This window comes from Peromyscus leucopus, chromosome 4, assembly GCF_004664715.2.
Source record: "Peromyscus leucopus breed LL Stock chromosome 4, UCI_PerLeu_2.1, whole genome shotgun sequence".
Taxonomy (NCBI): Eukaryota; Metazoa; Chordata; class Mammalia; order Rodentia; family Cricetidae; genus Peromyscus; species Peromyscus leucopus.
The window spans coordinates 49,264,989-49,279,750 of NC_051066.1; the positions used below are offsets into that span (position 1 = coordinate 49,264,989).

General features: G+C 44.4%; 1 protein-coding gene across 1 annotated transcript in view; it reads left to right on the forward strand.

The window, feature by feature from the left end:
* The window catches only part of Map3k20 (mitogen-activated protein kinase kinase kinase 20), a 161,473-nt gene that overhangs the window by 79,521 nt on the left and 67,190 nt on the right, over positions 1 to 14,762 (forward strand). The window contains 4 exon segments of the mRNA XM_028885720.2: positions 2,670 to 2,735; positions 5,832 to 5,860; positions 5,976 to 6,113; positions 13,219 to 13,305. Of these exon segments, the coding sequence (XP_028741553.2) occupies positions 2,670 to 2,735; positions 5,832 to 5,860; positions 5,976 to 6,113; positions 13,219 to 13,305 (320 nt within the window).

Consider the following 14,762-nt stretch of genomic DNA (forward strand, 5'->3'; position numbering starts at 1 on the left):
TCAAGTGACAGCTTCCATCTGTGTTCGCTCTACCTTCGAGTCCCCCGTGCCTAGCTGCAGCACCCACTCTGCCCTCTGTCACGTGCTCCTGTCTGAGGGCCAGATCTCTTGGCTCCAGAATAGCCTTGTCATTCTCTCCAGTTTATCAAGAGAGCTGCTTCTCCACTTTAGAAGAATAGGAAGAGAGTGAACCGAATTAAGTAGCAAAATGGAAACAGAGATGCAGGATAAGGAAGGTGGCAAGAGTCTAAGTCACAGCTAATAAGATCCCTCTTGCCTGATTAGAGAATTCATCTAAGAGACAAATTCTCATGTGTTTGGCCTCAGAAATTGGGCCCATTTACTCATAATCCTAAGTGATATGTAAAATGTAGGAATTATTTCAGACGGCCTGTAAAAGGAAAAAGGAATGCATACTTTAAGATTGACTTCAACCTCTCCCCTACAGCTAAGCATAAACTTTAAATAACAAAGCTTGACTCTGGTTGATTCCATTTCAAATTCAGCCTGTGTGTCTTTTGGTTTGACCATGATTGAAGCCCCTGAAGCAATGATGTGTTGAGACACCAGAGAATGAATAATTCATTCTGAGAGTTGACTCATGCATTTGGAAACAGGCATTGCTCAATGTCTTTGCTGGGGAGAGCAGGCACTCAGAGCTGCAAGGATGCTCTTCCTTTCCAGGAGGAAGAGGAGTGGGCGAGCACACACATCCAAGTTGTATATGAGGGACAATTAGAGCAGGCTGGCGTGAATGCAGCCTCAATCCAAAGTTCCTCCAGCCTCCTCCCTGGTACCTGTCAGATCTTATTAAGAATCTACAAAAGCCGGGCAGTGGTGGCGCACGCCTTTAATCCCAGCACTCAGGAGGCAGAGCCAGGCAGATCTCTGTGAGTTCGAGGCAGCCTGGGCTACCAAGGGAATTCCAGGAAAGGAGCAAAGCTACACAGAGAAACCCTGTCTCAAAAAAACCAAAAAAAAAAAAAAAAAAAAAAAAAATTCACAAATATGCCCAGTGGTGGTGCACACCTCTAATCCCAGCACCCGGGAGGCAGAGGCAGGTGGATCTCTGTGAGTTCGAGGCCAGCCTGGTCTACAGAGTAAGTTCCAGGACAGCCAGAGCTGTTCACAAAGAAACCCTGTCTCAAACTCCTTCTCCAAGACAGAGAGAATTCACAAATAGTTAAACCAGATGAAAGTATTTTTCAGCCCATTTCAATGGTTTGCAATAAAAACAAAGCAAGTCACTCAAAAAAAATTAAATTGAATTTTCTGATAATAATACATAGAAGTACACTAAGTTTTCAAAGCTGGGTACAATGCACTGTGCACAAATCGGGACTTTTTCTTCTGATAATCTGACACAGAGTAGAAAAATGCCTATGTTTGAAGATTTTATAGTCAAGTCTTCCCTTTTGAAATCCTTGTTAGTAAGTACAAAAATCATCTATTCTTGCTTCTAATCATAGTCAAATAGACCATACCTGAAAATTATGTGGAAATTTTATTTTAAAGCAAGGAAGACATAACTATGAAATTCAGTCATATAGGCTATTAAGTGCCACGCAAGTAGCAGCTATTGAACTTTACAGCTTGAATATGAGGAACTTGCTATTAAATGAGACCCTTTATCCCAGTTACATCCGTTAAGATCATTTGAGTTACTAATACTTCTGTTAACTTGATTCTTTTCAGTGATATCATTATGTAACAAGAGTTAAAACTTTTTTCTTATTTTCTTTGTTCTTTTGATGCCTCAATATATAATAACCAGAGTAGTAGAAGAATAGCTATTAATAAATTCACCTTTATAAAATTGTAACATGCTGTGTATTTAAAAAAAAAAACCAAGCGTACTTATTAAATTACTTTCATGGGCATCTCATAAAAAGAGTGGTCCTGTTTGATTTGGTGTGGGGAAGGACTATTTCTTCTACTATTTGGAAAAAAGAACCTAAGAAGTAAGAGGAAGTCCTGTGTAGAAAATGTGTTTTTCCCTATAGTTTCTGTTTTTGCCTAAAACAAAAACAACCAAATACTTTTAAAGGGATAACTATGAAATATATCTTAAAGTATAATTTCTCATTCAGAATAATAAAAGTATTGACATTTGATTCATCCGGTATATAGAGTACCTTAATTCGTATTATAAATAGATGGGAGTGAATTTGGAGATTTAGTCTTGTGAGAAGAAAATATTTTGTAAGCCTTGTGCCTCTGTTAGAAGACCACAACAGCCTTGCCCATCGGTGGCCTGCTGCCCACCCCATTCTGTCTTGGAGAAAAGTAATGTTGCTGCAACACAGTGTGGCTGCAGAGGTCTGGGTGAGAGAGGAGGAGCCTCGGCCTGAGCAGACATAGCATGCACTTGGTGGAGGGATGCTCAGGGGTCACTTTGGTCATTTCACTATACTGTTTTCATGCAGATCTGAGAAAACTATGGTCTTCCTAGGGTACTCTAAGAAATGAGAATATCCGCCATAAAGTGGCTTCGCTGGAGAGAATGTTACTAATGTGGACATATGTGATTTTTTTTTTTTCTTTTATGGCACATGGAGGAGCAGAACACGTGGGCTTATTTTCAGCTATGGATGTCTTTGCAAAGTTGTGAATGTTCATGCTGATGCAATATTACAAACCATTAATTCTCTTTCCCTCTTGTACGAAAGGGATGCACTACTTACACATGGAGGCTCCAGTCAAGGTCATCCACAGAGACCTCAAGTCAAGAAACGGTGAGTGACCACACCTCTTGATCTTACTGTTTTACTACAGTCCACACGCACCTGCAAATAAAATCAGCATGACACTTTACGTGGTTTTTATACCTCATTGTTGGGCTACACTCTACCGTAAGAACATTCTCACTGTCAATAAATAGCAAAATCTGTATGTTATTTGAGGAAGGTGCCCAGTGTCGTACTGTGTGAGTCTAACACGGGACAGAGACAACTGGATTGCTTACGGTTTTGGGTTTTGTTTTTTTTTTTAACACATCTCTGATTATTTCCTTAGGATCTTTTTCTAAAATCGGCATTGCCAGGTCCCACTGTGTAGTCATGTATTGTGAGTCTCCTATTTTTAGATGCTTCCCGCTGCCAGCAGTTTTGAGTTTTATTTCTGAATTATATGGTATACATCTTTTGGTCACTCATGCCCACATTACCTGGAGTAGTGCCCCAAAATGACCAGCATGCCTGAGAGTTCAGAATGTAAAGGCATTCCTTTTTCCTTTCTCTAGTCTGTGCTTTCTATACTTTATGAGCCTATATTTATCGTTTGGAAAGTGAGCGTCTTAAAATAGCTCCCCGGATTAGGCGCTACCTTCTTCCATTACGTCACTTCAGAGTTATCAGAAAGGCAGTAGGGACTGTTTAGCTTTAGCAGAGCTAAGTAGGCATCTGAGTTTGCTGCTTAAGAGAAGAAAGAAAGCAGCCCTTGCTCTCGGTTATTTCTACAACTGTCCAGTGAACTCAGTAGGGAGAGAAAACATTTATTCTTAGAAATTTAATATCATTGCAGCTAAAACGGAAATTTACCAACAGTGTGGTCCTTGGAATGGGGGATGGCAGCAGGTGACCAGAGAGCCTGGGCAGGGCCTCAGGTGCTCTGCTCCCACTCGGGACCTCCAGGCCTAGGTCTGACAGGTGGTGAACAGGAAGGGCAGGAAGCTGTAGGCAGCTGCCACCGTCAGGAATCCAGGCCGGCCCCTCCTCAGCTGGTTGGCTGGCTCAACTTAGTGTCACACCCTTTCCATCCTCGCCTGCTTTTTGGTTCTTCCGGGACAGACTTGTGATACAGAGCTGGCTAACAGGAAGTCATTAGAAAATAATCTCTAATCGGGTAGGAAGTAGCAGGCTTTTATGACTAAAATTTCAGTTCATGCTATTAAGCTCAATATAAACAAGTTATTTGATTTTTCAAACCCATGTACTTAGCATGAAGGCTGTACAACGATGGCCAGTTCCTCATTTTTAAAAAACTGCAAGTGATGTTGTTAATGGGGAACATTAACATGAAAAGATGATCAGATCAGCCTAACTTTGGCAATTTATTTTTACTGGGAGGCGGGAGACTTCATTTTCCCGAGTATTTTTGAAAATTTAAGTTAGGGGCTGGCCAGATGGCTCAGTGGGTTAAAGCACTCGCCACCAAGCCTGAAGACCTGAGCTCGGTGCCCAGAAACCACACGTTAGAAGGAGAGGATTGACTCCCACATGTTCTTCTCCGACCTCCATGTGCTTCCCATGGCCTGTATGCACCCACACGCATACACAAAACAAGTAAATAAATGTAATAAAAGTCAGAACACATTATCAGTGTATATGTGCGTCTGGTGTGTGTCAGTGGACATGCACATGCTGTGGTGTGCTTCTGACAGGCAGGGGCAACTTAGTGGAGTCGGTTCTCTCTCTCCACCTTTATCCATGGGTCTCTTGGGTCCAGCTCAGGTCGCCAGGCTGCACGACAGGTGTTTTTATCCCCACTGAACCATCTCCCCAGCCCCCATAGTAAGTATTTCTCTAATGTTATTTTTTAAATGAGCACTTGCTAATCTTAAACTAAGAAAGAGAAATAGGGAGATATTTTAAGAATAGAATAGAGCCGGGCGGTGGTGGCGCACGCCTTTAATCCCAGCACTCGGGAGGCAGAGCCAGGCGGATCTCTGTGAGTTCAAGGCCAGCCTGGGCTACCAAGTGAGTTCCAGGAAAGGCGCAAAGCTACACAGAGAAACCCTGTCTCGAAAAACCAAAAAAGAAAAAAAAAAAAAAGAATAGAATATAATAACAATATTTACTTACATTTTTATTTGCAAAAGTATGCAGCTCATTCCTCCCAACCATACATTTTCTTTGAGGCTATTTTTATGTATTAGATTACACAGAATATTTTCTTCAGTTATCAAAATCACTAGGAACAGCTGCCGTATTGATGATCTACCATCATCACTCAAACACTGGGTGGCTTACTAAACAAATCCCAGAAGCCCTCTTGACACTTCAATCCGTAAGCTTCTCTCTTGTCCTCCCACTCCCATAACAGCCCAACTTCTGTATCAACGCTCCCAGGCTGATGTCAACTTTGAAACTGTTGATTAGAAATACCTGAGAGCCGGGTGGCGGTGGCGCACGCCTTTAATCCCAGCACTCGGGAGACAGAGGCAGGCTGATCTCTGTGAGTTCGAGGCCAGCCTGGTCTACAGAGTGAGATCCAGGACAGGCGCAAAGCTACACAGAGAAACCCTGTCTCAAAAAACCAAAAAAGTAAAAAATAAAAAAATAAAAAATGTATGATGTCCAAACTGCCCTTCCCATGTCCCCCTCCTGCCTTAGCAAGCTGCTCCTCCATCCCTTTCTCCGAGAGTGCAACACTAGTGCCTTAAGTATTTTAAAATGTTGTCTCCCTTATACAAACTCTCAAATTTAGCAAATAGTTTTATTTTACCTTTTATAATATAAAATTCTCTGTCTCTGTCTATCTCTCCCAGTTTCTCACTCTCTGTCTCTCTGTGTGTATCTCAGTCTCTCTGTCTTTTTGTGTGTGTGTGTGTGTGTGTGTGCGCGCGCGCGTGCACGCGCGCGTTTAGAACAGGATCTTGTTATACATCCCTGACAGGTTTGGTTCTTGCTATATAGCCCAGGCTGGCCACAAACTCATCGTAGTCCTCCTGCCTCAGCCTGGGATTCCGGGCACATACCACCATGCCCAGCTTATCCTGTAATGTTAGAAATGTAGTGATGTCAAAATTAGAAAGAGGAAACTCTGTTTTTCTTCAGTGTAAGACAATTCAGACAAAATGGTTATCGTAATTTCTCTGTGTTCTCTTTCAGTTGTTATTGCTGCTGATGGAGTACTAAAGGTAGGGCTGTTTCCTTTCATCTGGAGAAAGTTGTTCGTTTCTGACAGAGGTCTCGTGACTGATAATCTCTCATCAGAGCTGGGTAAAAAGCTGATGTTGGTTCCTGTGTCCTCAGATCTGTGACTTCGGTGCCTCTCGGTTCCATAACCACACAACACACATGTCCTTGGTTGGAACTTTCCCATGGATGGCTCCAGAAGTTATCCAGAGTCTCCCTGTGTCTGAAACCTGTGACACGTACTCCTACGGTGTGGTGAGTGTGTTTCTTGTTTCTTGTTCACCAAGGGACACATGAGGGGCAAACAGCCTAGAGAAGCTTGTGTCTGAGACGGGAGGATCACCTACGGTGGCGGCATAGGGACAGAGCTTTCTAGTTGTCACAGTGTGTGCTTTGATCACTTGTGACTCCAGTTATCTGCCCTGCGTTGAGAAGAACCATTACTGCTTCCAAGAAGTGAATAATGCAGAACCTGATCAATACCCCCCCACCCCCGTGCCCCCCTCCTCCACCTCCTGAATGCACTGTGTGGGGTGGAAATAGACTATAGAAGAGCTGAGTAATTCACTGATCCTGCGGCTCTCATGGAATACACTGGATTGTAATAGATGGCGTGTGGCCATCAATAACTGCCAAGGGAGCCAGGCTTGTGCATCTTCAGAACTATAAAAAAACATGTAGTCAGACCAAGGGAGCCAGGCTTGTGCACCTCCAGAACTATAAAAGAACATGTAGTCAGACCAAGGGAGCCAGGCTTGTGCACCTCCAGAACTATAAAAGAACATGTAGTCAGACCAAGTGAGCCAGGCTTGTGCATCTCCAGAACTATAAAAGAACATGTAGTCAGAACAGGTAACCTTACCCCAGGTCTGCAAGTCCTACAAAGACATGTGTTGAAGTTGTTCCTGGAGAATGACCACCGATGGGAACAAGGGTAGATAGACTGTGGGGAGGAACCAGGTAAGGAAGGATCCTTTGCGAGGAAGAAACTTCTGGTTGGTAGGGTAGCTCCTGCCTCAGGAAGGAATTCTTTCTGGCCCCTTTTTGGAAGATGTTTTCTTCCCCAAAATGTTGTACATGCTTTATCTCTAGATCTCGTTACCATCTAGGCCACGTATACCATGTCCCCATTTATCTCACCTTGCAAGAGGGATACTTTCATTGTAAGAACTAGCTCACGCCCCCTTGGCATACCCTTCTTCCTGAGGTGGGAGGCAATGGCCAGAGAAGGACCACATGTCGGGCACGCCCCTTTCCCCTGTCAGTCTGCTGGCTTCCTTATGTGTGGGGACTTCCCAGTTGTCTCATGCTTCCGAAATCATGAACTTCTTATGCTCAGGTGAATTTTGTTGGCTATTAAAAATAATTTCAAGAATAGGTATATTTTTAGCTAAAGTCTAGGGTATTTTTTTGTTTGGTTTGGTTTTGTTTTCTGAGACAGGGTTTCTCTGTGTAGCCCTAGCTGTCCTGGAACTCGTTCTGTAGACCAGGCTGGCCTCAAACTCACAGAGACCCATCCTTATACCTCTGCCTCCCGAGTGCTGGGATTAAAGGCGTATGCCACCATGCTCAGCAAGTCTGGGGTTTTAAAGGATGACACTGGTATCCACTTTAAATGTCTAATTCCCCTTCATTCTGAACGTTTCTAAGAATGGAAACCACATTACTGCTGAAAGTGAAGAAATAGTTCTCATTGATAGAGGGGGAGAAGCAAAGCCATAGTTCCAGAGGGCACCGCCTTCTGAAGCGGCATTCTGTGTCAGGGGTCATTACAGTGTCATTGTCTTACACGCATTTGGTAATTCTGGAAAGGGGAGCTTTGTTACAGTGGACGACTTTTTGTGCTAGGGCTTAGCTGGGAGGTGGAACACTTGCCCGGCATATTCCGGGCCCTGGGTTCAATCCCCACTACTACCGAAGGAGAAAAATGAAGTCTTTTATGAAATTGTTTTCTCTTACCAAGTTACATTCCGTTATTCGGGAAAATGGCGGCTTATTGAGTTAGTCTCTGGGCTGGACAGCAGCATGGGTGGATTGACATTCCTGGTAGCGTGTCTGGCAGTGCCAGGACCTCATTTCATGCTGTTGAACAGAAGCCAGTGTGCTTTTGCTATAAAGGGACCAGGCAGCCATGGCTTCAGCTTTGAGGGTGCTTCCAGTCTGGCAGCTGAGGGAGCTCCACAACTCCTTCAACCTGACAGAACTGCTCTGTGCTCTGCAGCAGGCCGTCCTCTGCAGACTCTTCTATGGAGCAAGGGGGTTCGGGAAGACGTCAGAGTGGCCAAAACACACGGGTCGTTTGACCATAGCCCAGCTGACCATGTGACTGAGCAGGAGGCCAACTCTCCTTGCATGTGCAGGTGCATATGAAAATAGAGAAACACACTTAGACAGCAATGGTTTTAAATTAGCTTGCACGGTTTTGTTAGTCAGGTGGTTGGAGGCGTATTTTCTACTCCAGCAGTCCATCATTGTATTTCCCTTGGCAATCCTCCCCATGCCTTGGAATCTCCCTATTGAAATTTTTGACCAAAAGTCACAGCTACGAGTTATGTATAGAATAACCTTTTAGTTTCAGTATTATTGCATTTATGCAAATAAAGTCTGTATCACTTTCTTTCAAAAGCTTCCAGATGCCTGGACTTGATGTGAAATGCACTGGTCTGCCTTTCCTTAAGACTGTACCCTTTTGGTACCTGTAGCCAAGAATTAATGCCTTTTCCCCTGGAAACCATAGCTGCTGAGCCATGACTTCCCATACCGAGCTAAGATCTCTCCTGTGACTTTAAATCCCTTTGGCAGTTCTCACTGATCACTTCCTTAAGCATAGTCTGAAGCCATCTTTCCAGAGCTGTAGGTTTTCCATTTGTTCAGAAAAAACTTTCACTCCAGAGACCAGCCACCGCTTTTGAGAGACGGATCTCTGCATTCACACAGGAGGTCTTCTGTCTACCTGTGTACCACCCTGCCTGTGCGTACCTTGGTTTGGCTTCCTTGGGGGGAAGGATGGCTTTGTTCTGTTTTGTTTGTAAGTCAAGGGCTCACTATGCAGCCCTGGCTGACCTGGAATTTCCTATGTAGGCTAGGCTGGCCTAGAACTCATAGAGATCTGCCTGTTCCCTAACCTCTGGTATTAAAGACATGGGTCATCCTGCCAGCTAGGGAAGAGACTTAACAGAAATTTAAGAAACCATTTCCTAAAACACATCCACACTGCCAGGATTAGACTACACCACACAGCAGGTGCAGCTTAGAACCCCAACTGTCCCGTCCCCTGACTGTTTAAGTCTGTATTCCAAATTCATCAAGAGCCTTCCTGCCCGAGTTGCAGAAATAAAAATGTTTCCCTGGCTCTTCAAAAACAGCTTCTAGGAGGCCGAAGAGATGGTTGCTCCTCCCAAGGACCTCAGTTCAGTTCCCAGCACCCACATGGGGTTGACAACTGTCTGTAACTCCAGTCCCAGGGGATCGGGTGCCCTCTTCTGGCCTCTGCAGGCACTGCACACATGTCATGCACAGACATACCTTCAAGCAAACATAACATAACATAAAAGAAATAGAAATATACATCTCAAAACAACAGCAAAGCCAGCATCTGGGCCCGAGAAATGGCTCAGTGTGGCTAATGGTGTTTGCTGGCAAGCCCGAGGAACTGAATTTCATCCCTAAGATAACCCACATGGTAGGAGAGAACAGATTCTCACAAGTCACCATCTGACCTCCACATACACAAAATAAGTAAAGATAAAAATCATCTTCTGGTGTTAGTTTTTCTTTAGGTGAAGTTTGGCTGAGAAGGCTGGCAGGCCTCACAGAGAACTCTGTCAGCAGAACTCCAGCTCATTTAGTGACAAGCATGCATTATTTTGTGTAACACTGTCCCTCTCCTTCTGTTCATTCTAAATAAGTATCATCCGTGCAAGGGGAAAAGCCAAGGCTTGCTCTCCAGAACGCTTTGTTTTAAACAAGCAAACACGAAAAGCCACTGTGAGTTCCCAGTGGGTTGGGCACCAGAGAAAGAGAGAGGGTAGTTGTTCCAGTTGAGGCCATGTTAGGCACAGGAGTTTGTGGTTCTCAAACTTCAAAAATGGCATCAACCTAAAAACAACAGTATGCTTATGCAGAACTGTGGTGTGTGTCCCTTCCAAAGGAGGAGCATCCTTCTAACATAAACCATCCCATAGTTCATGAAAAACACAGGCATCAAAGTGTTGGTTTTTGAAACTCACCCAAAAAAGCCAAGACAGGTTTTGCTTTTTGCCTTTCTTGACTGATAATCTCGTGTTGCTCTTAACACACGGCAAGACCTACCAAGCCTTGCACTGCCCTCAAAGAAACTCCTGTTTCCAAGCGGTGCTAGGCAGGCGATTGTCCTTTCCCCATTTTACAAGAAAGGGGTGTTTGTGCACCCCCAGAAGAGTGTTTCCTGAAAGGTTGGGAGTATGTTGAGTACACGATCTGCTAAAAAGAAGAGCCCAGATGACTGGCAGGCCAGCCTTGGGAGAACCCACGGTCTGTTGCCCTCCCTGGTGCCAAGGGTTACCTTCCTAGGAGCTTCCAGCCAAAGCCCGCTTGGACTGCGCTAGCTTAAGAGGCAGCCTCTGCAGCTTGTCAGGAGCCCTGTTCCAGAACCAGCCAGGCTCAGGTAATGGCTTCCTATTGTTTGTGAGAGAAGAGGCAGAAACACGCAGTCTCATCCAAGTTTCTGCTCTGTACACTGAAAATAGAAATTTTCCTTGTGAGTGCAGTTTGGCTGGGAGGACATCTCGATATACAATGAGCTGGAAAATATTTTTAAGGTGAAAGATCACAGCAGTGTTTGGCCTGCGTCCTCGGAACTGGTATTTAAGGCATCGGCTTAATGTATTTTTAGACCTCCGAGTGACTTCCTCAACAAACTTACTTTTTTTGTGCCAAATGTCATTTTTTTGAATGTAGAAAAAAAGCCACCCTAGCTGGTTCTGCTTTCATTTGGGTACATTCCCAAATCTGGGGAATTAATAAAGGGAAATCATGGGAGGCGTGGAGACTGGAACCAAACAGAAGACCTGTGTGGGTTCCAGAACTTGAGGCTTCTGGCGGTGAGCTCCTTGATCTGCATGGTTTTGAGTCCCTCAAGTACCTCCCTTGGCTGTTGTAGCTATTCAGAGACACAGATGAGGGGTGCTGGCCAATTGTTTCTGGGTTATAACTCTTAGTTTATTAGACTTTTGGTATTCTCCGGGCAAGCATTTTGGTCTAAAAAAATGAAGAAGAGGTACCTTGTGATGCTATTTCCTCAGACTCTCGGGGCTGCATTTTACTCTGTAGAATTCAGGCAGATTCTGCGTGTGGACACACATGTGTGTGTGTGTTGTGCTTGCCCGCCCCCCAGACTATGAAAGGGGGAGGCATGAGTTGTTCACCAGGTGTTTGCGGGCCTGGAGCATCTGACATCTTTGCCGCTGCCTCCTTATTTCCATTTTCCTCAGCAATGCCGAATCGATCCATTCCCTGATCTTCACTTCCTTTCCTCCTCTGTCTCCGGTACCAACAGAGTGTGCTCATCACAGCCAGTTGAGGGACTTCATTTCCTGCTCAGCCCAGCTCTGCCCCCTCCCCTGCACGGGCAGGGTGGCCGGGTGACTCCATACCTGTGCCGTCTCCTACCCTCCCAGCCAGCACGAGAATCGCCCCCTCTGGGATGCCCCTTACCTTTTCCTAATCACTCCTGTGACTCACACAGAATTATTCAGTAGCTCTTCTGAAGAAGTACCTTACACACTTGATTAAAAGCCCGAAGAGGCTTCAGGATTTTTTTCCCCTCATGCTTGAGGAGCATCTGCCAATTTCCCTGATTTTCTTGCTAATTATCTTCGTATTAGCCAGCATTCATTTAATATGTTATAGCTTGAACAAGACAGCAGGCTGGCTGAGGCGATGATGGGTATACAGCTAAAGGCCTACAGGACTTACTCCAACGGAGCCTTGCCCTCCAGCTGGCCCTGAGATAGAAACAGACTTTTGAGTTTGCAGCCAGGGAGGGCAAACGCCACTATGCAGAGTCATTCCCTGAGTCTTCCTTGGCTCCACACCTACAGCAGAACCTGCTGTGTCCCTGCTAGCCCTGGAGTTTGCCATCCCGAGAATTACATGGGACGAGAGCACAGCCTCCGAGTAAGGAAGCAGCTTGTATGCCTGCTGTAGCTGGTCTCACTTGGTAGCTGAGTGTCTGTAGGCAAGTTTATCTCACTTTCCCAGACACCCATTTCCTCACCTGTAAATTGAGGATAATTCCTAAGGCTTGACAATGTTCAAGGGGACACATGTAAGGGGGATTTGGAGCATATTAGGCCCTCAATAAGTTATAGTGGCTGTCATATTATGATAATTAGCAAAATTAGAATTGCCTTTGTGCTTTGCAGAGTACTAGTAGACCAAACTTTGTGGTGTCAGGCTGGCATGGTGACACATGCCTGTAATTCAAGCACTTGGGAGGCTGAGGCGGGAGAATTCTGAGTTCAAGGCTAGCCTGAGCTACATAGCCAGACTCTGTCTCAAAAAAATTTTTTCGGATGCCTATTTGAATAAAAAGAGACAGCAACTGGGTGTTCAAATCCCCATCAGCCAGTGTTTAAAGAGAAGCCCAAATCTCCATCCTAGCACCAGCTTGCTTTCCTTAGCATTTCTGTTGATGGTCATTGCCACACTTGAGTTTTACGCACAGTTGGGTGCACATATTCACTCATGCACACAGTCAGCTTATATATGTATTAAATGTGTGCTATACTTTACAATATGGCATAATATGTGTATGTAGAAATGGATCCCTTAGACTGACTCATTCTGAGGGAAATTTGTCCAAACCACAAAATCTAAATGCTATAATTTGACAGATATCTGCCAGTAAGGGGCAGATGAGTTTGCTAGTGATTTGAACTGGAGACTTTTTTTTGTTAATGTGGCCATTATTGAACCTTTAAAAACCGTATTGAATTCCTGGTTACTATCTAATTAAAAAAATGTATCTGAGATTCAAGGCAAAAAAAAGACTGCTCTCTAACAAAATACAAAACCTAGTTTGTGGGAATATGTGAAAATCCCAGTGAGTAAAAAGATCAAGTTTAATCACTAATTTAAAATCTTAAATGTAGACACTCCAATTCCTAAAACAAGTTTTTTCTTTATATACTAAGAACATGAAAGTATATAACATATGGTAGAAGTCCTATGTGTGAATATATACATACATACATTGTCTAAGTTTCTACAGATGGTTGGCTACCTCTAGTAATTGGATACAATTAAATGCTAGCTACGTTTTCAGTAATATACCAATATAAAGTACCAGAATAAAAATTCCATTTTCTTTTTGTTACAGGTTCTCTGGGAGATGCTAACAAGGGAGGTCCCCTTTAAAGGTTTGGAAGGATTACAAGTAGCTTGGCTTGTAGTGGAAAAAAACGAGGTAAGACTCCGTTTCTCCATTCAGGTGCATAGATCAGAAAACAGTATTGGGGTTTTGCAAAAGACTTTTTCATCTTCTTCAAATTGAAAGTAAGTTCACGCTTATGGAAAGATTAGCAGTAGGAGCTAACACAAAGGGTCAAAGTGATGTTATTCCTCATGAATGGACCCTTTACATCTAATTGTTGCAGCTTCACGTCGTGATGCTGTAGATCAAAAATTGTACAAGTACTGTACTAGTTTCTCGGTCTCAATTGTAAAACCTGGGGGTTTGTTCTTGGTGATGAAAGAAGCCGTTGCGTCCAAGGTAGGGGAACAGTTTAACTGCATCTCCTGCGTTTAGGACATCTTTTTTACTGGCCGGGAGTTGATATATCTGTAAGAGACCTTCAGCTACTTCAACTTACCTCTCCCAGCAGGAGTCACTATAGTACAAGAAACTGTCGCTTAGATGAGAATTTCAAAAATAAAAGAAGAAAAAATAGTTTCAAAAGGGGGAGAAATTACAGTTTTGCCACCTACGTTGAGCACTACATTGAAGACGAGCTCCTCACTGGAATTGGCGAGGCAGTGGCACGAGTGCTGCCTTCCTCATGCAGAGTCGCTCCATTTCAAAGGGACTTCAGTGGCGTAAACACCGTTTGTGCTGGGTCCCCAGCCTCGCCTTTCTTCTGCCCACAAATTGAGGCTTTCAGCTGGTTGGACCTATGAGCCTACATCAGAGAACATGGCACATCCATATCAAAGAGAGCAACTACATTTTGAAAGGTTTCAAATTGTCACTGAAACGCACAGCCATGGAAATCTCTCAGCCTCAGGACGAAGCTTCCAATGTCACGGCATTAGGAGAACTTAGATGGCTTCCTGGATGGGCACGCTTGTGCTTGCGAGGCAAAACAACTTATTTCCAGGAACTTCTTCATTTCCATATCTGCGTACAAAGGCTGAGTGAGTCCTTAACGTAAAATCATCTCCAGAAGAAATATCTAAAGATAGCCCCTTCTGGCGCTTTAACAGAACTGGATGGAGCCCGTGTGAGCACAGAGCGAGCTAGGTTAATCAGAAAGCCACTGTTGGCCAGGAGAAACCAAGATTCTGTCTCCCGGATCCCATTAACCCAGAACCATCTGACTAATTTGTCCTCCGGACTCATCGGGAAGGAGTGGTACATTGCGGTGGCTGAATCGATGGGAGAGGGCTGCCAGCGTAAGAGATGAAAAGGACTTCCTTGCAAGACCAGGCCCCACTCATTGCTTCCTTCGCAAGAGCTGTTAGGTTTTAATTCGATGATAGTCATTTCCCATGCACTGTACAGGGAGGCCTCTCATGGGATAACTAATAGCTTGGGACGCGAGGACCTACCGCTTCCGTTCTGTGTCTTTTGCCAGAGAGATGGTTGAGTGTTTACTTCAGGTTTGACGAATCCAAGTGAAGAGAGCATTGGCCTTCAGCTGACCC